We start from the raw sequence: 26,980 nt of genomic DNA on the forward strand, positions 1-26,980 counted from the left end.
TTAAATTTATAAGAATACAAGTCATTCCCCAACTGATAAATGTTGTCAAAGGATATGAAGAGGCAGTTTTCAGAGGAAGAAATTAAAGCTATCTATAATCATATGAAAAAATACTCTAAATCTCTGATTAGAAAAATGCAAATCAAAATAACTCTCTGATACCACATTATACCTGTCAGATTGGTTAACATGACAAAACTGAAAAATTATAAATGGCTGGAGAAGATGTGGGAAAACTGAAACACTAATACATTATTGGTGGAGTTGTGAACTGATTCAACCATTCTGGAGAACAATTTGGAACTATGCTCAAAGGGCTATAAAACTATGCACACCTTTTGACCAAGCAATATCACTTTTCAGACTATCCCAAAGAGATCATAAAAATAGGAAAAGAACCTACAAGTACAAAAATATTTACAGCAGCTCTTTTTGTGGTGGCCAAGAACTGGAAAGGGATGGGATGTCCATCAATTGAGGAATGGCTGAACAAGCTGTGGCACATGAATGTAATGGAATACTACTGTGCTATAAGAAATGATGAACATGTAGACTTCAGAAAAATCTTATATGATTTTATATTTTATATAACATATAAACTGATGCTGAGTGAAGTGAGCAGAAACAAGAGAACACTATACACAGTAATAGCCACACTGTGTGATGATTAACTTTGATAGACCTAGCTCTTCTCAGTAATGTAAAAATCTAAGCCAACTCCAAAAGCCTCATGGTGGAAAATGCTATCCACATCCAGAGAAAGAACTATGGAGCCTGAATGCAGATGAAAGCAGACTAATTTGCCCTTTTTTATTTTTCCTTTCTTGTGATTTCTCCCATTCATTCTAATTCCTTACAATGACTAATGTGAAATTATGCTGTAATAGTAATTTAAAATGGAAAGATCTTTCTTATTAATTAATAAGCCCGTATGATCTGCTTTGATCACCTGGAAGCCTGGGTCACATGTGGTGGGAGGAGCTTGAAAAGGTGGAACAGGAAGGGTGCAGTGGAACCCAGGAGGAAGTGAGTGGGGTCAGGTCAGAGGGGAAAGAACACAGGCCAACTGACACATTGTGATAGTTGACAGTTGAGAAGTCCCTGGCTTAGGGAGGGCAGGTTTGAGAATGGCTTTGCCCCCTGCTGTGATCATGGTTATTAACTTCTTGGTCACCATAAGAGATTTTGCTTTCTGGTTCTGGGATTTGACTTTCTGGTGTTTAAATAAATGTTTTTCTTCTGCCTTCTATATGGAGAGTTTTTTATATTTTTTGATTGATAACTATACTGGCATATTCATAGTCACCACCAGTGCTGTGAATATTGCCTTGGCGATACACGTTTACTAAGAATGTATATGTAGAGCCTTTATCAGACTGCATATCATTTTGGGGTGAGGGGAGGGCAGGAAGGTGGAGAAAATTTAAAACTCAAAAGCTTATGGAAGTGAATGTTGAAACTAAAATTAAATAAATTAAAGAAAAAAAAGAAAGATACTAATAATCTAAGAGGGCAACTACTTGAGTTTGTGATGTACAAGGAACTGAGCCTGTTTATGCTGGAGAAAAGAAGACTTGGGGGGACCTGATAGCTGGGTTCAAATATATTAAGGGCTGCACTGTGGAAGAGGTATTAGATTTGTTCTGTTTGGATTTAGCAGAATCAGTGAGTGGGAGCTACAAAGAAGCACAGATCTGATGGCAGGAAAAGCTTCCAAATAACCAGACCTGTCCAGAAATGGGAGGGGCTATCCCAAGAAGTAGTGGGCTCCCCCTCCCTGGAGGTCTTCATGTACAGGCTGAATAATTACTGGTCAGGTATGATAGAATGTGGGCTCTTTCTTGTATGGGTTGAATTAGAGGGCTCCTGAGTTTAGTGAAAGGTGAGATCAATGTGGATCAAAATAATTAGGAGAGTCAGCCCAGAAGACTAGTAATTCAGGCTGCGCCATGTATTAAATGAAGAAGTTTGCCTAGATGTTCTCTAAGGGATCCTTCTAGCTCCAAACTCTATGATCCTCTGCTCAAGTAGGATTTGGAAAGACAATGTTCCAAATGATAAGAGCAGCATGAACAATGATAGGAAGCTAGGAGCAAGTATAGTGTGTTCAGCAAACAGTGAAGAAACCAGCTTGAGTGAAATCTCCACATTGAAAGGTAATGGGACATTTGATTCGATTTGTACAATGCCAGGTTAGGGATTTTGGTTTTGAAGTAATTGGAAAATGTTATGTAACTTGATAAAAGTGGAAAGGTTAATTCATCAACAAGTAAGAAGATGGAAGGGATGGAGATGAGTCCGGAAATCTAGCTACTAAACCATTACAGCAATCCATACATACCATCTTGAGAACCTAAACTAGCACTAGCAATGAAGAATAGATAGAACTCTATGACACTGGATATAAATGTAAAGATATAAAGGAATCCAATAAGATTACAAATTTTAAGCTAGGACTACTAGGAAGGAGAATGGCAATAGCAGCAGAAATGTAGATTTGGGGAGTCTGGTAGGGGCAGGAGAAGGAAAAAGTATAATTCAGTATGGGACAAGTTGAAGTTGAGGTGAAAACAGGTTATTAAAGATTTATAAGTCATTGAAAAGACAGATTTGATTACTGTATAATTTTGCTTCTCCAAGAAGATTATAAACTTCTTGAGAACAGTGTTATGATATTATATATTTTTCACAGTTAGACTTATAACAAGAACTCAATTAGAGGTTGAGATTGGATACCCTGAATGAAGAATTGTCAGTAAAGGAGACTTCTTTTTACCTCAATTAAAGGAGTAGGTTAAGGGAGAGAAGAATGGGGAAAGATAGGTTTTTAGATAGTTGCCAAGGGTTAAGAAGCAAGAGAAAACAGAACTGCTAAAGGAGACAGAGGGAACAGAGTAGTAAATGAACCAGGACAATACTGTAGAAACCAAAGGAGTTGATTTGGCTTAAACAAGAGGAGATGGTCAATAGTATTAAATTCCACAGAAAGGTGGAAAAGAAACAGAAATAGAAACTGAGAAAAGTACATTTTGGCTGGAAGATCACAATTTACCAATTACCCTCATCATACCCATCTCTTCCAAGTTTGCTGGGATTCTCATTGAGATGGGGCTGTGTCAGACAACATCACACCCCTGTGCTCTGGCTTTACTGTCAGCACCCCTCTCAGCCCTAGTGAAATGGGATTTCAGAAAAATGAAAAGTACAGGTAAACTTTAATATCGTGACCTGTCTACACATACACACACACACTTCACCCGTGAACTTTAGAAACTTTATAGTAGTAACTACTGCGATAGGAACAATGTTATAAGTGGTAGATTCAGTCTTTCTCTTTTATTTTGGATGAATGATGGTGAAGAGGGAACAGCCTGCTGGTTGACCTCCTGGGGTGTTCGGATGGCTCCAGGGCTGAAGCCTGTGGAGCTAGGGGAAAAGGGACAGCTCTAAACACAAAGATGGTCAGACTCTTGATCTTGCCATCACCCACAAAAGTACCATCTCCATGTTCAAGGACTCTGAAATCCCATTATCCAACCATAATCTATAGGCTTTTCACCTATCCCTGTCTTCTCTTACATAACCTTAATTCCTTATCCTCACTATGACATCCAATTCCTGGGCCTGGCTTAATTCTCTCCCAGGCCATTTCCCCTGTACTAGCCACTCTTTTCTCTTCTAATCATCTTCACTCCTTGGTAAATCAATGTAACTCTAAACTGTCTACCTCTCTTGAATCTCTGCATACTTATCATATCACCAATCACACTTAAGGGGCAGCTAGATGCAACAGTAAAGGCTGGGAGGCAGAAAGATTCAAGTTCAAATCTGACCTCAGACACTTATTAGCTGTGACCCTGGGTAAGTCACTTAACCCTATTTGCTTTAGTTTCTGCATCTGTAAAATGAGCTAAAGAAGGAAATGGAAAACCACTCTAATATCTTTGCCAAGAAAAACCCAAATAAGTCACATGATCCAAACAGGGTCATGAAAAGTTGGACATGACTGAAATGACTGAACTACAAACAAAAATGATGCTCAGCCAAGCTTCAGCCTTGGATCAATCCCATGATTTGTCACCTTCACTCCTACACATGTGCTATTGAATGAAGGTAAGAAAAAAAAATCATACAACGTTCTAAGTGGGTCCACTCAAATTTATGTTCCCCAACCTCACCTGGGCCCCCACTCCTGCTAGGCAATTCTACTATCCCTCCCTTACGAACTCACCATCCTCTTCTCCAAAGTGGCTCTTCTAAACCTTTTCAGTTTTTTTCAAACGTCCTATGGCTCTGCCTCCTCCCACTCTCTTAATTTCACCTTTGCAATATCTCTCATATATGCCCCCTTCTCTCCTCTGACACTGTCTTCATTCTAGTGCAGGCCCTCATCACCTCACACCTTGATTACTGCAATAACTGGCTGCGTCTGCCTGCCTTAAATCTCTCCCCACTCTACATTCAGCCACCAAAGTGATTTTCCTAAAGCACAGGTTTGACCATGTCACCTGTATTCAATAAACTCCAGTGGCTCCCTCTCTCCTCCAGGATCAAATACAAAATACTTGACAACTGCCAAAGTGTTGCTCCTAAAGCACAGGTCTCCCCTGCTCAAAAAAAATTCTAGTATCAAATATAAGTACTTCTGTTTGGCATTCAAACACCTTTACAATTTGGCTCCAGCTTTATTATCTGTTACCTCCTTTTAGGCAGCCTACACTCTATCCATAGTGGTCATATTGCTGTCCCTCACATTTCATCTCCCATCTCCATACCTTTACACTGTCTATCTACCCCACATGTCTAGAATGTACTCTCCTTTTCATTTCCACTTCTTAGAAGTCAATCCAAGACAAGAAGCATTTACTAATAGCTTAGTTAATTAAAAAAAAAAGGCCAGACACTAAGCTCAGAACTGAAGATATGTTAAAAAAAATGGGGAAAATGCCCCTGCTCACAAGGAGTTCACACTTTAATGAGGGAGACAATTAGACAACAACTACATGTAAACAATATATAGACAATATAAATTTTAGATAATCTTGGAGAGAAGGCACTAGCATTAAGGGAAATCTAAAAAGGTTTCTTGAAGAAATCTAGGACCTGAAGGAAGTCAAGTAATCCAGGAAGCAGAAAATTCCAAGTATGGGGGATATGTGAAAATACAAAGAATATAGAGATAGAGTATCAAGTTCAAGGACCAGCAAAGACATTATTATCATTGGATCAAAGAGTACATGGTGGGAAGTAAGGTATTGGAAGGGGACAGATTATGAAGAACTTTAAAAGTCAAACAGTTTCTCACTTTCTCAACTGGGAGTGAGGAAAGAAAGTGAGAGGGAGAGAAGTTAGAGCTTCGTAAAAATAAATGTTAATTTTGAAAAAGCCAAACACAGGATTTTATTTTTGAATCTGGAAGTAATAGTCACTACAGTTTACTGAATGGGGATAGTGGTGACATAGTCAGATCTGCTTTAGGAAAAATTAATTTGACAGATGAATAGGGAATAGGAGTAGAGAAATATGTGAGGCAGGGGGACCAATCAGAAGGTGATAAGGGCCTCTGCCATAGGGATGACAGTGGAGAGGGTCCTATATCAGAGATGTTGCAAAGGTAGAATGAATAGGTCCTGGCAAGTGGTATGAGGAATGGTAAGAGTAAGAAGCTGTGGATGATGCCTAGGTTGTAAGTCTGGAAGACTAAAATGATGGTAGTACCCTGGAAAGTAATAGGGAAGATAAAAAGAGGGGACAGTTCAGGAGAAAAAACAATAAGTTCCAATTTGGACATGTTGAGTTTAAGATGCCTACGAGATATCCAATTCAAGATGTCCAATAAGCAAAGGAAGATTCAAGATTGGAGATTAGGGCAGGACAAAAAGATCAAGAATCATTTGCATACAGACAATTGAATCCAAGGGAACTGATGAGATCAACAAGTAAAATAATACAGAGGGAGAAAAGAGAAGAGGCTCCAGGGGCATCCATAGTTTGTGAGCGTGACCTAGACAAAGATCTGGCAAAGTACCTGAGGAGCAGCCAGGTAAATAGGAGGAATACAAGGACAAAGTAGTGTCTTAAAAACCTACAGAGAACAGAGTATCAGGAAGAAGGTGATTGACTGAGTCAAATGCATCAAGGATGAGCATAGAAAAAAGGTCATCACATTTGGCAACTGAGAGATCATTGTAACTTCTGACAAGGCTCTTTCAGCTGACTGGTGAAGTCAGAAGCCATATGGCAGAGAGTTATGAAGAGAGTGATAGGAAAGGAAGGAGAGGCACCTTATTGTAAACACACTTCTCAAGGAGTTTTGCAACACAAAGGAAAAATAAAGCTAGCAAGAATGGATGGATTAAGGAGGAGATATGTTTGTGGGCAGGAGGTAAAAAGCTAGTAGACAGGGAAAGAAGGATTAGTGAGAGTGGGGAAGATAGAAGGGATAATCTGATAATGATGATTATTTGTGTATGTTTGCCTAGGTCAGGAGAAAGGCCATTTCTTCATGTGTGCTATTGTTCCATCATTTGTTCTCAGAGAGGATCAATGATGTCCCAAGAGTGACGTCTAGTCTTCTGAGTGAACTGAATTTAAATGAGGCAGAGATGCACAAAGCTGTCAGATTCATTCTCTCTTCCAAAATCATCTAAGTTGACTGGCAATAGCCTGGGATGCAGTGGATCACCTCAGCCTTTCTAAATTAAGGTCTTTCCCAAGCCCCAGTTTGTCTGCAGCAATGCCCATTCAATGACTAAGGACTGGGTAAAAATTCAGACTTAGCCTCATGTGCGACAGCAGCGTACAAGATAGTGGCAGAAGGCAAGAGTGATGTGAGATGAGAGAAGAAAGCACTCTTGTCGAATGTTTCAACTTTTCAAATGAAATATGAGACAATGCTCTCAGCTGAGAAGGTCAGGGAAGGACAGGAGGGAAGAGATGGAAAGGTGTAGAGAAGCTGCTATAGCGAATGGAATAGTGAATCAATTAGGGAAGTATAAAATGCTTGCCTTGCTGGGATCATGTAACAAATCTGGATTGAATGTAGTCAACACAATTTTGTTACTTTCTCCAGGTTCATTGTGCAGCATGTGAGTAGGAGTAAAGACAACAGACTATGGAAGTAATCCAAGGCTCAGGCTTGCCAAGGAAAGACTATTGATGGATAAGGGAGGAGAAGACTCAGAGGAGAGGTTCAAGATAGGGAAGAAAGGAGAGTGTAGCTAAAAAAAGGATTGATGGCCTGAGAAAGAAATGAGGAGATGGAAGGATTGCAGGTTACCCTGAAGACAAAGAACAGGGTTAGGTGATGAGAGGCAGTGGGATAGACAGAATAACAGATGATTAAAAGAATTTCAAAGTTCACTAACATGGACGAACACTTGTGGGTGATAGAAAGATCAAGGATGTGATCATCTCAGCAGGTAACTGAACAGGTCATGAGAAATGAATAAATTAAGGAAACAGGAGGTTAGGGTGCTTGGGGGATTATCAAAATTTATTATAAAGTTAGGTTAGAAAGAGAAAGGTGAGTCAGGCACTGAACTCTTTAAGGAAGGGGAAAGTGTTCTGGAGGGTGGTAAATAATAGCTACCAGAATCCTGATTCACTGATAAATATGGATTGAATGAACCTTAAATGAGAGATTACTGAATGATGACGGTAGAGGATGAGCATGGAAGTGGCAAGGGGGAGCAAGGGGTATTCCAATTCCCTCGCCTTGATCTGAGTTGTGAATGAAAATGCAACTTGTATTGGAAAAAGTCTGCAAAGAAACTGTAAAATCCAGGGGGAGTCAGGTCTCAGTAGGAGAATTCGGGCTCCTTTCAAAGCTCAGCTCAAGCACCACATCTTAACTGCTGGTACCTCTTCCCTCCTCAAATTATCTTATATTTACTTTGTATGTTCTTTATATCTACTTGCACATGGTTGTTTCCTCACACAGAAGTCTGCCCCTCAAAAAGCTGTTTCTTTGTATTTCTCTTTGTATTCCTTATAGTCAGGAAGACTGAGCTTCAAGTTATGCTTCTAGTCACAGGAGCAGTGTGACCCTGGTTAAGTTTCTAACCTCTCCGCTGTCTAAGACAGTAAGACTCTAAAGCTGCAGAGAGAGGGAAGACCTTCCTCACTAGAGGAAGTTTCCTCCCTGTGTCCACCCTTCTCCTGGGCCTGCCTATTGAGTAATACATAGTAAGTGCTTAATTATTAAAGGAAAATATATCATCAAATGTGTAAATTTAGTACTGTAGAGTGTGTGTGTATTGGGAGAGGTATAGTAAATAAGCATAATAGGTGCTGAAGTTTATTAAGCAACTACTGCGAGCTGCTAGCTGCTGCTTGTCCTTTGCTCTCAAAGAAGACCATGACATCAGGAAGGCGAAGCCATGACATGCGAGTGACTTGGATTTAAGTGAGGTAGGGCTGTGCAAACTCACCAGCTTCACTTTCTCTTCTGGAGCCACCGGGGTCCAGAGGTCAGAGATAGATCAGGACAACTGGGATGGCCCAGGATACAGTGGGGATCCTTGGCCTTTTCAAGCAAAGATCTTCAATAGGTCTCAGTCTAACTGAGGCAAAGCCTGTTCACTGATTAAGGCTTAAGAAATGAAGCAGAGAATGACCAAAAAGGTCACCTCTTCCTCTCCCCTTTCTCCCCCCCAAAAAAAACCGCCCAGGGAGGGAAAGACCAAACCAGAAACACTTGCTAACTGCATTCATTACAATACCAAGCACGGTACTAAGGGCTGGGAATACCATGAAAGGCAAAGGGCTATCTGATCTCTCAAAGAGCTCCCGGTCTGAAGGGAAAGACCACACCAAGCCAGGCGGTGCGAGGGTGCCGCTAAGATTCATCGTCCTGAGTTCCAACCCAGCCTAGCTGGCTGACCTGGGCTGGCGCCCTGGTGGCCTCAGTTTCCTCATCTGTAAAATGAGCTGGAGAAGAAAACGGTAAGCCATTTCTGTATGTTTGCCAAGAAAAGCCCCGATGGGGTCAAGAAGAGCCAGATGCGACAGGATAAACTGTACATAAGGGAAGGCACAAGGGTCAGGGTTCCCTGTAGAAGGTGGGATTTCAGCAAGGGCTCGGAAGGGGGAGCGAAGGCCAGGCACAGGCTCGGCCCGGTGTCCCCGGATCGGGAGCGGGAAGAAGCAGCGCGCCGTTAGACAAGGGGCCACACGCGCTCCGGCCATCCCGGATCCGAGCCGCTCTCTTCAGGTCCCCGGGCGCTCCCGCGCTGGACGCAGCTCCAGGGCGTCCCAGCGAGGGCTGGAGGGGGGCGGGGTGCCGCCTCCCCCAAGTACACGGCCCTGGCAAAGGGGAAAGGCTAGGGGGATGCCCACGGAGCACGAGCCACGGCGCGCCCCCTCCCCGCTCCTCCGCGCATGCGCCACCTCGCGCACGTTCACGCACCTGAGGCAGTCGTTGTCACGCACCAGGCGCGCGCTCTCGGTGGGGGGGAGTAACCCCCCATCCAGGTAGAGTCCCAAGGCCGCCCCAGAGCTGAAGCCGAAGCGGTGGCGGATGAGGCTGGCCAGGTCGGTAACCACTCGGCATTTGGTCAGGTCGGCCAGGAGCCAGAAGACTGAACACCGCGGAGAGGAAGGCGGCGGGTAGTCGAAGTGGAGCCGCAGACGAACCGTCTCGGCGGCGGCCATCTTGTGCCGTGCTTGACGGAAGCCGAGAGGCACCAACAAACCTCTGAGATGCGCGCGAACGTTGTGAGGGGCCCCTTCGGTTGCCTCGGGGATGACACCGCCACCTTCTGGCGCAGGGTGGACACTGCAGGCTCTCTGTTGAACCGAGAAACTGGCGAGAAAGACGGAGAGCTTTGTCATCTTCATTTGAGAACTCCCTTGTGGTTAGAACAACTAAGAAGGGTTACTAAAACCCAGGGAGTTTACAATCTCAACATGCATAAGGAGCTAGTACAAGGATAGACTCTGGAGTCCCAGTTCTAGTACTGCAGGCAAGCCAGCGTCTGGAGCCAGGGAGTCAGCAGTTCTCATTCAGCCTCAGACGCTTCTTAGCTATCTGCCTTAGTGTCCTGGGTTCAGGGTCTCCCAGTCTGGTTCTGGGGACCTCTCCAGCCTTATTACCTGTTGCTTCCCTCCATGCACTGGCCGCTTGTGCCAGACTGGCCCTCCCACTCTCTCTCACAGCATTTCAGCCCAGAATCTACGCCCACATCTCCTCTTTATATCCTTGGTGCAAAGCTTAGCTCTGAAGTTCAGATTCTCATCTGTGCTCAGACCCTTAGAGGTGGGGTTGATGGGGTGCTTGGGCCCTGATTCTAAAATCACATTTCCCTCTAAAAATCATGTTTCTCTTTAGCCTCAAAACGCTCTCAGACAGTTTCTTCCCAGCCCAAAGACACAACCTGCTACAGTTGCAACTGTTATCTCCCTTCCTGCTACAGTAGCCAGCTGCACCTAAAGAATTTATTACTCTGAACCAGCTGTGTACTGACTGATCTGGCTGTGCGCTGGGTCATAACAACATTTACTCACTGACCAGTCCTATGAATCCTAGACTTGGACATATGTATACTCCCTTACATTTATTTGTCTAACAAGACATTGATGAGAGCAGCCTGGTATTACTTAGTTAGTCCTGTTAGTTGACTTAGTGACTGTTAAAGCCTAAAACCACACCTCCAGGTAGCCCCGCTTTGGGCTATTTCCCAATGAACTCTGGGTAAAATACCTGCTTAGTAGATACTAAAAGCGCATGTTCCTTTAAAAATTAACTACTCCCTAATCCAACCCTGAATCACCTACTTATCACACTTGGTACTTGTTTTGCTATAGAATATACCTATACCTCATTCAAATCACAGGTTTCCTAAGAAATCTTGCCAGCAGAAAAGCATGATAAATCTTTACCCCCTTGACCTCAAGAGTTCTTGAATCCTTGAATTCTTTTTCCAGCTGGCCCACACATGGAACTCCAGTCTTCCTCTATCATTCCTCTATCTTTCCTAGCCCTTATCAGGGTGACCTTGGGCATCTCACTTAGGCTGCTTTGTAAAATGAGGGTAACAGCACAGCCTACTTCTCTGTTACAGTGAGGGGAAGCATTTTGTAAGCCGAAAGGCCAAAAGTTATTATTTTTCATTCCTCTCATGCGTTGGGCAGAGACCAGATCCTCCTTGTCCTCAGTTTCCTTAACAATCCTTCCACTTTTAGGTTAACCACTCCTATACCATCCTCCTAGCAAATCTAGAAAACTTTGTCAGAAGGAGTACGGGATGGACCATTCTTCCTTTTATCTAGTAGGGTCCAATTAGGTTGCTGAATTGAACTGAGCTATCTAGTCTTGAGTTTGGCATAGTACTTGGAATGGATGCCACTGGTGCTACCAAGTTGATAACCTTTTCAAAACAGGTTGACTACATCCTCATGAAGATTAGCTAAGCAGTCCATTTCCAAAGTCATCCTTGTTCCTTACCAAGAGAGAAGAAAAGAAAGAAAAAAAGAAGGTAAAGGCTTATTTTTTGCTTCATTATTCTACTACATTACTATTACATACATTCCTCCTCAGCGAGAGGAGGCTACACTTGCTTTGCCAAGATTAGAATCACTCTGGTTAACCAAGGGCAAGCAGAAGAAATATACCTTACTCAAGATTTTTTTTTTTTTATCAGCACATCTTTTGCCTTTCTGAAGACACAGCTAATGAAAATGCCAAAGATTTGCTAGAGGGATACAGTATTAAGTGTCAAATAATAGGCCAGTATTTAGTGAATACCTACAAGATACTTACGTATATACCTCTCTACTAGGTCAACCCAATAAATAAGGTCATTTGAACAAACTAGTCTCTGCCCTAGAGGCATGTAGAGTGATTTACAATCAGGCCAGGAGTGCATATTTTAACTTCATTTTAACTTTATCTTCATGTCCCTCCACACTTACTGTGCACAATTATTTTGGCCCGAACAGTTACATAATTTTGAATTTTTAATTCAGAAACCAAAGCTGGAAATAGGTTTGCAAGCAGCTGTGAGGGATAAAAAAAAAGTCACACCGCAGGGAAATGTTTTAGGTTGTTAATAGCATATATCAATCTTAGCTCTCAAACTTGACAGATTTAAATGATTTCAGTTTTTTAGATACAAACTCAGAAAAAAGGAATCATTTCAAGGTGACTCAGTGACCACAGAGAGACAGCATGGTATAGTGGAAAGTCAAGCCCTGGATGAGAAATCAACAGACTTGAGTTCAAGTCTGTCTTTGCTATTTATTAGCTTTGTGACCATGGGAAATTCACAATATCTGGAACACAGGTTTCACGATTTGTAAAATGAGGATGATAATATTTGCTCCACCTTACCTCATAGGGTTCTTGTGAGGATCAAATGAGATAATATCTGTAAAGTACTACGTAAGTGTCAGCTATTATTTGAAAAGTGGAGAGGAGAATAGGAAAATCCTTCTTTCTGATAACAAGAAAAATTTCTAAGACCCAAAGAAAATTTCTAGCAAGAATTGCATCTATTATCTTTTCCTCTTCTCAGTCAGTTATCCAGCCCTGACCTATGGGACTTGCCTTCCAATTACAGAGACATTTCAAAGGTTTGTGGAGCCACAGGTGGATTCACAGTTTTCTTTTATTTCCCAACCAGTTGCTTTCCCCTCATATGCACCACGTATTTCCCTCTGGCTAACCCTAGAAAAATGATGACACAGAAATGAACAAGAAGAGGTTTATCTCTTGCCTCAGAGAAGTATTTTTTAAATAGTCTTTAAAAACATTCCTGAGATACCAGATTCCTCAGTCGATGCTGGCTAATTTTACAACATAGTTTCACTCACACAGGTCAGGTGATTTGGAGAATCACAGCATCAAAGATTTAGATGTATCAAAGATTTAGAAAGCAGGGACTTTCAAGGTCATTGAGTCCTCTCATTTTGGATTTTAAACTGGCCATTAAAGATTTCCAGCTGTTTACCCAGGAGGAAACTGGAAAAAAGTAGAACGCCCCCCCTGCATAGACATAGTGAGCCAAAATCCATGCTCCCAGATCCACCCGTATCAACTATGTGTCATTAGGGAAGTCACTTAATGTGACTCTCTGTTGGAGCAGTGAATCCTCCAAACTAAAGAAATACCCTGCTTTCTTCCAATCTAACCCCTCCTCCTGCTTTGGGGGAGGCAGGGAAGGACAAGTTCAACTGAGGAGTGTCTGTCTCAGAGCTGTGCCTAAGAATTCTTGGGACTATCTTACCTACTCCCCCAAACCCTCACCAGAAGTTCTTTTGTCTTTACCCTGCCAAGACCTCCCCAGCCTACCACCTGGTCATAGAAATTCCTTCTTTTCTTTCTTCTGTACCATTGAAACAACTGCCCAATTAGTTTCTCAGCCTCAAATCTCTTCCCTCTCAATCCATCCTCCATCAAGGAAGATATTTGTCAAAGGGATATTCCTGACCACATCACTCCCCCTTTAAGCAGCTTCTTATTTACTCTAGGATCAAAAGCAAATTGTTTGACATTTAAATCCCTATATGATCTGGCTCCAGCTTACCTTTCCAGACTTATTACACACTAATCCCCTCTATGTACTCTATTGTCCAGTATTGTACTAGTATTTTCTCAGGCCCTGGGGATACACAACTACCACTACTACTACAACACTTACTACTGCTATTACTTCTACTATAGTTATCCCTCCCACATTTGGGGAATTAGGGGAGTGGCACCCCCATCTGGAAAATCCGAGGAAATTTGGGCCCTCTCTCCCTACCAGGAAAGAAGTCTGAAATTTTTCTTTTTCTCTTATGGGGTGTTTACAGTACCCTATTGTAAAATTTGGGCGAAGTATTTGGCCATAGGCTCTGTGTCATCTGCTGGCCTTCACATATCCTCTGTGGCTTCCACAAAATTCCATTTAATTTCTTATGCTGACCTAAGGTATATTGAAACTGGGATGAGGGAGAGTTGAGATGTGGAAGAAATAACATTTACATAGCACTATTATGTATATGATCATAGGATCATAGATTTAGAGCTAGAAGAGACCTTAGGGGCAAATGAGTCCAATCTCTTAATTTTCTAGATGAGTAAAGTAAGGCATAGAGAATTAGAAAATAGGAGGCAGGATATGAATCCAAGATTTCCTTACTGCATCCCTACCACCCTATCCTGTACACCATCTACAAAATAGCTGAAAAATAAATACAAGGTCATTTCAGTGCTTAGGTCCTAGAAGCTGGTGGGGTGGGGTGGGGATCAAGACAGCCCATGCCAACCAGTTTCAAGGTCTCTGTCTCACAGTCATCGTCATAACAGCAGGCTTTACATATCCAGGCTTAAAAAGATAGTGGGGGCAATATTTTACAGCATCCCCTTGGGGACCCTTGTATTCCTGTTTCAAGCATCCTTGAATCTTCCCTTCTCCACCACCCCCCATCCCAATTATATCTGTAAGAGATTTTATCAGCAAAAGATGGGGTGACAGCTTTCTGACAGGGCTTGAAGGCCGAATCTCCACTCCCCCACCCCTACCCTCTATGTGGCTCCCCCAGGAGGTAAGTAGAGGCTTTTTTGTCACCTGCCGTGTAATAGCCCAGTGGAAGGGCCAGAGGGAGCCCTGGAGAAAGTATGACTGACATCCTCCCCCCAAGCCAGCCCTCCCCAGCTCCCTTTTTCTCCTCCGCCCATCCGGTAGGTCATATGACTTCTGCCCTGCTGCTGCGGCCGTGACTGCTGCTCCGGCCCCGCACTCATCATGGAGCTGGTGCCCTGGCCCTGCACTGCCCTGCTGCTGCTGCTGAGCCTGAGCCCGGGTAGGTTTGGCGCCTTCTTCGCTGTAGCTGAGGCCGATGCTTTTCTCAGAGGGAACTCGGTGCTGTCCCTTCTCTCCCTTTAGTTGGTTTCATCTACTGTGTTTCTACAGGGGCTAAACTTTAACTTTAACAAAAACAACCACAGCTAAGCTAAGAGTTGCCTTGTTCAGAGCTGGAGGCAGGAGACCTGAGTTCCAGCCCCTCTTCCCCTACAAACCATGGGACCCTGAGAGAGCCTCAGGTTTTCTCGTCTGTGAAATGGGGAAGTTAATTGTATTTTTGCTGCTGACTTTCCTAGGGAAAGAACTTTGTAAAAACCTGAAGGACGTTCTTTAAATGAACTGTTCTCATGAAAGGAGGTAGAAAGAGCCCTGAACTTGGAGTAACAGAGCATGAGTTTGAATGCTGGCTCTGCTTCTTACTAGACATGTGAAAGTTATCTCGTTACTGGACAGTCACTTCCTTAATCTGGATCTCAGCTAGCCCATCTGTAAAATGGAGGGTGGGAGTGGGGTCTCAGATGACTTCTAACGCTGGATCTCTGATCTTCTGAGAACTGGGTTTAAGTCCTGCTTTGGACATATACTAGCTGTGACTGAGGACAATTCACTTGGAAGTTTTCTGGGCCTTGTTTATCTATAAAAGAAGCAGCCTGGATGTGCCCCATTCCACAGGGTCATGGTGAGGGAAAGCCATATGTAAGTGTGAATGGTTATTTTCTTCTCAGTGTAGAAGAGCTGGTCCCCACATGCAATGTAGTAGTCTCAACCCAGGGTTGAGATTTCCCTTTTTGTGCAGTGTTTGGATGGGCTGGGCTAAATGATGTTCTCTTCTCCAAAATTTTGAGTTGAAAGATTCAGAAGAAGAAGAAACTTTTAAAAAGAGTCTTGTTTCTTCAAGACAAAAGAAAATCTTCCCCCTCTGGTACCTTCTTGATGCTCTGAGAAGCAGCCTGTGCAGGGCAGTCCTTGGGTTCCAGTCCTGTCTTGGATACTAACTGTATGAGTATGGGCAAGTCACTTAATGTCTCATTGTGAGGGATTTTCCAAAAAACTGGGAGTCCCCTACGTTTGAAATCATAAGAACCTTTCTTCTGTCCCCACCTATATGCAAACAATAACAACAATAAATCTTTCTTCATTTTCTCTTGTTTGTTTTACAAATTGGGATTTAACACAGCTTATTTCAAGGAGTTTTTCTCAAAAAAGGCCACATGACCTTAGTGGAAACTTTGTTCCTATTTAGTGCTCATTGCCTGTTATCATAGGCCAAGTGGTTCATGGAGAGGGATAGACTTGGAGTCAGAACTCTAGAGGTAAAGTCTACTCAGTTTCAGGTACCTAGCTTGCCCAATACCACAGTTTTACCTTTTATAAAGTAGGAATTCCAGCATGTCCCCCTTCTCCTCTGACTTAAAGACAACACATTCTTGTTGTAGGGACTCTTCGTGACCCCATTTTGGAGTTTTCTTGGAAAAGATCCTGGAATGGTTTTCCATTTCCTTTTCTAGCTCCTTTTACAGATGAGGAAACCGAGGCAAACAGGGTGAAGTGACTTGCTGAGGGCCACACAGCCAGCAAGTATCTAAGGCCAACTTTGAACTCAGGTCTTCCTAACTCCAGGCCCAGCACTCTATCCACTGCACCACCTAACTACTCAAAGACAGCGTCATGTGGATAAAGGACTGGAGTTGGAATAAAGAAGAACCAGATAAACTACCTCAGTCACTTAGTAATCTCTCTGAGCCCCAGTTTCCTCATCTGTATAATGGGGATAATAACAGACCTTACCTCTCCAGGATCCATGTGAGGCTTAAATGAAAACATGCATGTAGAGTATTTTATAAAGTGCTGATGTATATCAAATATCAGCTGTTATTATAGTATCTCCAAAAGTGGGAATGGAAACCAGAAACTATGCATCTGTTTATTTCCTGCTGTCCTTCTGTCTCCTGACAAGGGCCACTTTCTGTTCCTCTTAATTTGCACTCTTCACTCTATCCAGCCTCTACTCAGCTACTGAATCTTCCTTAAAAGCCAATCTGACTGTGCCACATTCTTTCCTCCCACACTCAAACTAAAATGGTTCCCCATTATCTCCAGGATCAGAAATAACATCTTAGTTTTGTCTTTTAAAGCCCTTCATGCCCTGACCCCTTCCTACCTCTCAGTCTTCTTGTACCTTTCCTTCCTGTACTCGATAATACAGTGACTCTGGCCTTTTTGAACAAGATATGCCCTCTCCCACTCTGGGCATTTTCACAAGGTACCCCCCATTTCTACTCTCATCTTCTCCTCTCTACCTGGTGACTCTCCTTGGTTTCCTTCTCAGCCAAAACCCCACATTCCCCAAGCCTTTCCGGTCTACCTTAATACTAACGTCCTCCCTCTTGAGAATTCCTTCCTTCTGCCCTGTATATATCTTGTAAATACTAAGTAGTAACTGTTTCCTCTTTTACCCAGGAATCCTGAGGGTCTTCCCCTCCTAGATTGAATTTTTTATTTTTTATTAAAAGGGGCTATCCCTTGAGTAACTACTTAAAGAGGCCTATTCTTTGAATGGGTATATCTCACTCAAAGTGAGAATGTGACAAGAACTTAGCCTAAAATGACCAGGGTCTCCCTTTGTATCCTGGGCCATCTCTAGTCGTCCTGATGAGTATCAGCCCTTTGGATGGTTCTGGAGAAGAAAGTGAGGTTGGTGACCTTGCACAGCCCTCCCTCACTCAAATCAAAGTCAATGCAAGTCATGTCATCATCTTCATGTCATGGTCCTCTTTGTGAAGAAAGGACAAACACAACAACAACAATCTTGTGCTTTTATAGGCAAGTCATCTTCCTGATCTTCAGTTTCATATCTGTGAGACAGAAATAACAATAATTTATAATAATATATAATATTATATAATTTATAATATAATAATAATATTCATCTACCTTATCTCATGGTGTTTTGGGGTGAGACAAAAGACATAGGGTTGGTGAAGCCCTTTGCAAATGCTAAAGTGCTTATATTGTCCATATCATCATCATCATTCCTCTGCCACAGAGTGAAGGTTTGGAGCTAAAGGGAGAAAGAAATAGGAAACAATCAAGTCAGGGATGGGGATGCAATAGCCACTTCTTTTTGCCCTCCTCTCCCTTTATTTTTGAACCCTGTTCCACTTTCCACCTCATATAGAAATACCATGCTGGTGTGAGGTGAAGGTATTTATAATGGCATTTAGGAGCAAGGTTTGTGCTCAACAAAAGGAGGCGTTGTAGGAAGTGGAGTTAGTCTGTAGCATGAAGGATTTAGATTAGATTTACAGAATAATTCCTCTACCATAGAGGTTTTTAGATTAAACACACACCACCACCACCACAACAACAACAGGTGAATATGCTTTGGAGGTTTTAGAAAAACTGGTGAAATTCTGCTCTATTGAACTTAATTTTGGTCCTGTCTAAAGGCTTCTGAGCGTCAGCGATTCTTAGGTTCATCTTTGTATTTTTTATTCTGGGTGTGGGGAGAGAGGTTTTAGAATGCAAAACCATCATTGAACTATAGTATAAGTGGCACAATCATTCCAAAGTGTATGTAGCATTGAACTTGGAATCCAAAGAATTGTTTTCTAGTCCTGTCTGCAATGAGAGAGAGAGAGCAACAGACAGACAGAGAATGAATTTATTAAGCACTTATTATGTACTGGGTACTGTGCTAAGTAGTGAGGATACAAATGCAACTGGGAAAAAAAAGACAATTCCTGCCCACTGAGAGAAGACAACATACGAAAAGAGAACTGAAAAGAGGAGAGGAGGGCAGCACAGACCTGAGGGCTAGGCCCAGAAAGGGTTTGGGGAGTCATTGGGCTGAACCAAGTTTGGAATGAATATGGCTGACTTGGAAACTAACTCAAATGCAGGTTCAGAGGAGGAGACCGTGGAAGTGAAGCATCTGTTAGCTTGGAGATGATCGCTATGGGCAGAGGTCCAGTAGGAGCCCAGAGAGTCTGGAACTGAACCTGGCTTAGAATGTGTGACCTTGATCAAATCCTTGAACCTCCTTCAGCCTCTGTTCCTTCATGTGTACAATTTAGATACTCATCTTAGATTCTCCAGGGATCTTTGTGACGCTAACTGTAATAGTAAAATGCCACCTAAGTGTCAGTTTGAGAGGTTTTTGTTATTGGTTTTGTTTTTATTCTTTTGGATTTGATCTTTGATTTCCTTGGTATGAGAAGGTCCTGTTAGGGAAACTGTTCCAATTCAAATCAGCATCCCTACTGCCTCGGGGTGGGGCAGCTAGATGGATAAGATGAGGTCAGGGAACTATAACGCTGAGGTTTGGGATCTTGGGACCCCAAAATACTGACATGTCAGGTGTTGCTGAATGAATTCAACCCAAGCCTTCTTTCAGTCAAAGTAAAATAAAGTTTATTAAAGATCTACCGTGTTGGATTGAATCAAGACACCCAACTATTTGTGACACTTGTATTGACAAGTGGGCCAAATAGAATCTGAGCTAGACAGAATCAGAGCTGGATTGAATCTGAGCGTTTTCATGAAGGCGAAATGGAATTTATTTACAGAAAGACTATGGGAAAGATATGGAGGTGGCCACATAGTTTTGTTGAGACTGGGGTGACTGACAGAGGTGGGAAACAGCTGGAGGCCACTGGGAGATAACAAGACAATGGAGAGCCAGGCTAGGTTAAGTGTAACAGATTTGGGTATGAAAAACCAGATTAAGTGGGAAGATTCTAGGAGGTTCTCAGAGGCTGTACCCCATCAGATAGAGCGCTGGGCCTGGAGTCAAGAAGACCTCAGTTCAAATCCAGCTTCAGACAATTACCAGCTGTGTGACCCTTGGTAAGTCGCTTAACCCTGTTTGCCTCAGTTTCCTCATCTGTGAGGTGAGCTGGAGAAGGAAATGGCAAACTACTCCAGTATCTTTGCCAAGAAACCCTAAAAAGCATAACAAAGAATCAGTCTTGACTGAAATAATTAAACAACAAAACTGCCTTACAGAGCATATTCCTAGAACCTTGAGGTTAAGTGACTTACCTGGGGTCACATAGTCAGAGGCAGGGCTTGAACCAACCTTTTTTTTTTTTTTAATTTGTTTTCAGTTTTTTACAATCACTTCTATAAGTCTTAGATTTTCTCCCCCTCTCAGCCCTGAGAGGACACGCAATCTTATATGGGTTCTACACATACATTCTTATTAATCACGTTTGCACGTTGGTCATGTTGCATAAAAGAATCAAAACGAATGGGAGAAACCATGAGAAAAAAACAAACCAAAACAAAACATAACACAAGAGAAAATATTCTGCTTCATTCTGCATTCCAATTCCATAGTTCTTTCTCTGGATGTGGATGGCATTTTACCTCAAGAATCCTTTGGGAATGTTTAGGTCCTTGCATTTCTATGAAGGGCTAGTTCTACCAGCAACGGTCCTCACGCTCTGTGGTTGATACTGTGTACAATGTTCTCCTGTTGAGCCAATCTTTCTAACCTCAAGGCTAGTTTTTTGCTTTGACAAGCTGCCTCTTGTATAAAATATGTGGGAAAAAGAGAAAAAGCTGCTCCTACCATCATGTCCACCATCTCTACTAGTAGTACTATTGGGGGGAGGGAGCATGAAGATAAAAGTCTGAAGTCTGAAATAAATTCTCCCCCCCCACCCCAAGCCAGTATAGCCAATGTCCTTTATTTGGGCACTATTCAATGAATGAATGAATGGGTAGATAGATAAATATAGCTTCTTTTTTTAGGCACTGCTCGAATTCAACCAGTAGAAGAAGGCAAGGAAGTCTGGGATTATGTGACAGTCCGGAGTAACGCGTCCATGTTCTGGTGGCTCTACTATGCCAACAATCCCTGCAAAAACTTCACAGAACTGCCTCTGATCATGTGGCTTCAGGTAAGGGTACCCACATATTTCTAATTAAAGGTGAGCGAAAGCTTTTTTTTTCCTCCTGTCAGTTCTCTGGCACTTACGAGGAATAAGACCCGTCCAGGTGCTTTGGTAACCAAAACAAGAACAGAGAAGCCTCAATAATGGATCAGCAGTCAGCTGGAGTTCCACTGGTTGTGATTTCAATCCTTTGCCCATCAGGCTATGGCAGAAGCTATGGCCAACTTAGCCACCACCTATGTGCAAAGGATGAATACTAGTCCCAGACTTTGTGAATTTTTAATTTTCACTTTTAAAGAACTTGTTTAAGGACTGTCTCCTGAGACTTCTGTTGAAAGTTTTTTTTTAAATGAAAATATTTTATTGTAAAGTTAATAATAGCATGAACAATTGAAGAAAATGAAGGCTGAAGCCACAAAATCCATCCAAGCTTATCACATGGGACCACAGAAAAAGAATTTGGATCTGAAGAGCTGGGTTTAAATCCTAATCCAATTACTCACTATCCCATGACCTTCCTCATCTGTAAAATGAGGGAGTTGGACTAGTCAGGGGTGGGGAACCTGTAGCCTCAAGGTCACATATGAGCCTCTAGGTCCTCTAGTATGGCCCTTTGATTGACTCTAAACTTCACAAAACAAATCCCCTTAATAAAAGGATGTTTTCTGTAAAACTTGGGCTCACTCAAAAGGCTGCACCCAAGGACCTAGAAGGCCACATGTGGCCTCAAGGCCCCAGGTTCTCCACCCCTGGACTAGATCTTTAAGGTCATTATGAGTCCTAAATCTATTGTCCTGGGATCTACATTTTGAGAGAAGAAAAAGAATATAAAACTTCAAAGCCAAAAAAAAAAAAATTACTCTGATGATTTATTTGCTGTGTGTTCCCTTCCAGTCATCAAAAGTATTTTGAAACAGATGGCCAACAATAGGCCAAATTGTGAAAGATTGCTGCTGCTTGCTTCTCCTACTTCATCTTGAGGCATTCTGTTCTCTCAGAAACCGTGATAGGACAAAGCCTGTTGGAAGATTCAGAAGATACCTTTATGGGAATAGCAGTCACCTTCCTCCTCTTCTAGGAGTGTTTTCAGTTTCCAGTATCCTTGGGATTTTTTTATTTTGTTTTTCTCCTCTACTTGTAGAGCAAAATGCTTTGTCTCTTCTTAAAGGCATTACCTCTGGAGGGGCTAAGCAGGAGGGTAGGGTAGGGTAGGACCTTTCTAAAATAGCAGCACCTACCCCGTAAAGTCACCAGCCTCTAGAGTGAGGGGGAGGGGAACTATGTTTCAGGTAGAGTTTAGGACTATAGTCTTGTTGCCATAGACTCTAGGTTACCTGTGCATGACTTTGCCCCAGCCATCAAATCTTCACCAATACAACTGATGGCTCATGTAGTGTTCTCTTTACATATAAGCTAATAAAGAAATAGCAGTCTAAGCTTGCAAAACTTGCCCTTCCCCCCACCCCCATAAGTTGACCCAGGCTATCTCATGAGTTAACAATTTACAGAGTATGATTCTTCCAGTATAGTTATCATGCTCCAATTCTCTGATAGATTAACAGATGAGGCCCAGATGGTATACCTGACCTTGGAGATGCTGAGAACTTCTCTGGAAGAAATGTCCTTGAAATATATCCACCTAAGTTGTGAACTGTTCCAGCCATTCTGAAGAGCACTTTGGAACCATGCCCAAAGGACTATAAAAATGTGCATACCCTTTGACCCTAGCAAGACCATTTCTAGGACTGTATCCCAAAGAGATCATGCAAACGGGAAAAGGACCCACATGTACAAAAATATTTATAGCAGCTCTTTCTGTGGTGGCAATGAATTAGAAATTGAGGGGATGCCCATCAATTGGGAAATGGCTGAACAAGTTGTGCTATATGAATGTAGTGGAATACTACTGTTCCATAAGAAATGGTGAGCAGGTAGATTTCAGAAAAAAGTGTATAGACATGAACTGATGCTGAGTGAAATGAGCAGAACCAGGGGAACACTGTGAAATTGTGTAATGACCAACTCTGATAGACTTAGCTCTTCTCAGCAACGTAATGATCTAAAACAATTCCAGAAGACTCATGATGGAAAATGTTATCCACATCCAGAGAAAGAACTATGGAATCTGAAGGCAGATCAAAGCATACTCTTTTCTCTCTCTCTCTTTTTTTCTTTCTTGTGGTTTCCCCTTTTGGTTCTGATTCTTTTTTGCAATATGACTAATGTGGAATTTAATATGATAGTAGACATATAGTCTATATCAGATTGCATAATGTCTTGGGGAGGGGAGAGGAGAAAGAGGGGAAGAAAATTTAGAACTCAAAACCTTATGGAAATGAATGTAAAATACTAAAAATAATTTAAAAAAAAAAGAAATATGTCCACCTATAAAATGTCTCCTCCTGCTGCCTCCTCCCATCCAGTGGTAGTGTGCTCCTTTGTGGGGAACAGATGTAAAACTAACTGTATCCTAAGGCTAAAGAGCACCTGAAAGCCAGGGTACCAATGGTCTACAAATATTTCCAGGCTATCTTAGTAATTAATAACTTGAAAATAGTACTTTAAGGTTGAGAGTGGTTTACATACAAAATAAGTGCTAATAATCAGCTCTTTGCTATTGCCCCAGAGGACTGAAACTAGAAATAAATCTTAGCTGAAACAAGAGTTATTTGAGTTAAATGTGCAGAAGAACTTTCCCACAAGGATGCTTTGAAGCTTTAGAATAGCTTTCAAAGGGAAGTTATGACATCTCTTGCATAGAGGTCTATAAGAACAGACCACACAGTCTTGGAGAGTTGGAGATGGGGGACTAGACTATCTGATAATCCGTTAAAGTTCTATTTAATTTTAGGATTCTAGACTCCTGTAATGTTATATCATCACTGAAATGCTAGTTTTTATGAGGAGTCTTTTACACAGTTTTTAGAGTTACTGTACAGTAGGCATCCAAGTGACGTATCAGTATTCTAGTTATCCCTTCTTTCCACTAGGGAGAAGTCAAAAATAAATCTGATCTTGCACATCTGGATGACTGGTAGGTTGATGGTGCCCTTCACAGAAATAGGGAAGTTAGGAAGAAATTTGGAAGGAATGATGACTTCTTTTCTGGAAGTATAGAGTTTGAGATGTCTGTGGGACATCCAAATGGAAATGGCCAATCTGCCATTAAACCCATTTTATCACAGTTGCCCCGTGTTCTGGGATCCCCTCAGCAGTTCACAGTCACTTTTGTCAACAGGGTTTTTACTGTAGAACTATGACTCCGAGGGTAGCGTAGTGGAAAAAACAGTGGGCTATGGGTTAGGAGACCTTTGTTTGCAATAGGGCAGTCTATACAGAGTAACATGCCACCTGGATATCTAGGGGCATTGCTGCTGACTTGACTGTGGGATTTGGAAATAATCATTTAACCTGTTAGAGACCCAGTTTTCTTCCCTATTAAATGAGAGGTTTGAACTAGTTTATCTCTAAGCTCTCTCTCAGCTCTACATACTATACTCTAACTCATGGTCATGTAGCATCTAAGTCCCATTACTGTTTGGAGCCCAGAGCCCTGGGAGACTGCACTCCCTAGTAAGGTCTTCTCTCTCCTTAAAATGAGCATTAGATAACCTAGTTGTTGTCAGTGTAATCTGTAATTTTCTTTTTTAAAATAATTATTGATATTTTCATTTCTGAATACATCCGTTTCCATGCCCCTCCCTTGTCACAAAGAATAAAAATAGAAAGAAAATAGAGTGGTTGAGCCAAACTACCCAACGTACGAACCAGACATGACAGTGCCTACAGTTGGCCACACCCACAGTTCTCTCTTCCCCAGCATTGCCTACAAAAAAGGGAGGGAAGCACATTTTCTTTACTCTGGAGCCAAGGCAACTACATAACATTCAGTTTCATTGTTTTCTTCTCCTTATTTATATTGTTGTGACTTGACTGTATTTTTTATTGACTTACGTAGTCATTTGCTTTCTATTTATTTATTATAGGGGGGTCCAGGAGGTTCCAGCACTGGATTTGGAAACTTTATGGAAATTGGTCCCCTTGATGTAGAGCTCAAACCAAGGAAAACTACCTGGGTAAAGTGAAGATTATTGTCAACTGTAGCTGTGAGCTGATCTTTTGCTGTTGTTCAGTTGTTTCAGTCATGTCCTACTCTTCCTAACCTCATTTGGGGTTTTTTCAGCATAGTGATTTGCCATTTCCTTCTCCAACTCATTTTATAGATGAGAAACTGAGACAAACAGGGTGAAGTGACTCACCCAGGTCACACAGCTAGAAAGTGTCTGAGGCTGTATTTGAACTCAGGAAGATGAATCTTGTTGACTCCAGGCCCAGCATTGTATCCACTGTGCCACCTAACTGCCTAACTGTCTGATCTAGTCTTGCATTTTTTGCAGATAAGCAAGTGAAATTCTGAGCATGCAATCTTAAATCCTGGACTGACAAGTTCCAGAGGCAAATAGTGAATAATAACACATTCATTGCTTCTATTTTATTATATGATATTATAGGATAACCTCTGATGGCTAAAGGCAGTGTTCCCCCCTTCTAATGCTCAGTTAGAGGACCATTTTTGCTTTTTCCCAAGCCTCTCAGCCCCCTACTGAAGCAGCATGGTGTGTTTGGAAGAACCCTCTGTAATAGAAACAATACCATAAGTGGGAAAGAGTTTCAGTCCAGCTCTGTGTGATATTAAGTATGTAGGCACCATTCATTTCTGGGCCTGAGCTTTCACAAGTATAACCCATGGGGCTTAGATGTGGGTCTCTCTCAGATTTCTGCCAGCTCTGACATTCTGTCATTCTAAGAGTCTTTAGAAATGTCTTAGAGCATCCTGGCTAGTGTGAGACTGAATTTGGAAAGCAGGAGGCAGATGGAGGGAGATAACAGGCAGTGTTATTTATAGTCCTTGAATATGATACCACTGCTTTGAAATCATTGGTCAAAGTGGAGTGATGCAATTTCACATGGGCCTTATCAGATATCTCCACCATTTATGGTTTGTGTAACCCTAGAGTGTTGTGTCACCCAACCCTTCTGGGCCTTACTTTCTTCATCTGTAAAATAAAGCAGTCAGACTAGATGACCTCAATGTCAGCCTTAGATCTATGATCCTGTGATCCTGAGTATTTAAAGTGGTACAGCCTTATGAGAAAGAAGGCAGAATCTAGGATGGTGTAGAAAACATTAATTTCCTTCTCTCCACACTCATATGTCTGATGTTGCTGGGGGGAAAAAAAAGCCCCAAGATCCTAATGTAGGAGAGCCTCACCCCAATTCATAAATAAGACTTTTTGCTACTATGTGGACCACACGCTGGCTCGGGAAATATTGTCTGGCTGATGGCCTTCACCACTTGTCATTTTTTTATAATATACAGCTACAATCAGCCAGTCTTCTGTTTGTGGATAACCCGGTGGGCACTGGATTTAGCTTTGTAAATCAGAGCGATGCATATGCCCAAAATCTTGACATGGTGGCTTCTGACCTGCTGGTTCTCCTACAAAATTTTTTCGAAGCTCGGCCGGAGTTTCAGGTAAGCAAAGGTTCTGTGATGGTCAGAACCAGTGCTAGCAGGAGCAACGTTGCTTCCCTCAGATCAAATATGTTTTTCCTTTAAAGTGAATTTTTTAAACTCTCAATCCAGTGACACAGTTTTAGAGTAATTTCTGTAAAGATAAGGATATCAGTTACTGGTAAAATTGACATTAACTTGACAGAAGAGCCCTGGACTCTACACCCTAATCAAGGCTTAATTACACTCAAATCATGGCTCAGAAGAAACCTTAGCAGGTTTATTTTTGCTTATACACAGTGTGGAATAGAATAGACTTTGTTCCTTTTGAAGACCTTTAGAATTTTGACTTTTCTACACATTTTTTTCTCCTTCAGACAAATTCATTCTACATTTTCTCAGAATCCTATGGAGGGAAGATGGCTGCTGGGATTTCCTTAGAGCTTTACAAGGTAACAGGGGAGAAGACTTGGCTTTTGGTTTCCAGAAGACACTTAAGGAAGATATACTTTCCATACTACTTTGAAATTTGATGTATCTTCATTGAATGGGGGAGAGAGTACTATAGGCTGGGAAACTGAACTCTTGCTTCTGCTCCACTATGTGATTGTAGGGTAAGTCATTTACCTCCCTGGGCCTCAGTTTCCTCATCTGCAGAATGGGGATAATAATCTTGACACCCCACATCTATCAAGGACACCTAAAGACCTTTGAGCTCTTTTGAAGAAAGGCATCATATGAATTAAACTATTTAATTAAATATTGAATTAAACTAT

General features: G+C 42.0%; 2 protein-coding genes across 3 annotated transcripts in view; one reads left to right on the forward strand and one right to left on the reverse strand.

The window, feature by feature from the left end:
- Window positions 1-10,242, reverse strand: part of COIL (coilin) — a 44,556-nt gene extending 34,314 nt beyond the window's left edge. Inside the window, exons 1-2 of the mRNA XM_072646776.1 lie at window positions 10,096-10,242; window positions 9,410-9,805 (exon numbers count right to left, since the gene is read on the reverse strand). Of these exons, the coding sequence (XP_072502877.1) occupies window positions 9,410-9,805; window positions 10,096-10,112 (413 nt within the window). The 5' untranslated portion in view covers window positions 10,113-10,242. The remainder of the gene's footprint in view (window positions 1-9,409; window positions 9,806-10,095) is intronic.
- Window positions 10,243-11,462: 1,220 nt separating this feature from the next.
- Window positions 11,463-26,980, forward strand: part of SCPEP1 (serine carboxypeptidase 1) — a 37,439-nt gene continuing 21,921 nt past the window's right edge. Inside the window, exons 1-6 of one of the 2 annotated variants that reach the window (XM_072646777.1) lie at window positions 11,463-11,477; window positions 14,670-14,787; window positions 20,547-20,695; window positions 24,676-24,765; window positions 26,070-26,225; window positions 26,582-26,656. In XM_072646777.1, coding sequence (XP_072502878.1) covers window positions 14,730-14,787; window positions 20,547-20,695; window positions 24,676-24,765; window positions 26,070-26,225; window positions 26,582-26,656 — 528 coding nt within the window. In that variant the 5' untranslated portion in view covers window positions 11,463-11,477; window positions 14,670-14,729. Of the gene's footprint in view, window positions 11,478-14,655; window positions 14,788-20,546; window positions 20,696-24,675; window positions 24,766-26,069; window positions 26,226-26,581; window positions 26,657-26,980 lie in introns of those variants that run through there. The other variant, XM_072646778.1, reaches the window with a different exon arrangement.

Source organism: Notamacropus eugenii, chromosome 2 (assembly GCF_028372415.1).
Source record: "Notamacropus eugenii isolate mMacEug1 chromosome 2, mMacEug1.pri_v2, whole genome shotgun sequence".
NCBI classification, from domain to species: Eukaryota; Metazoa; Chordata; class Mammalia; order Diprotodontia; family Macropodidae; genus Notamacropus; species Notamacropus eugenii.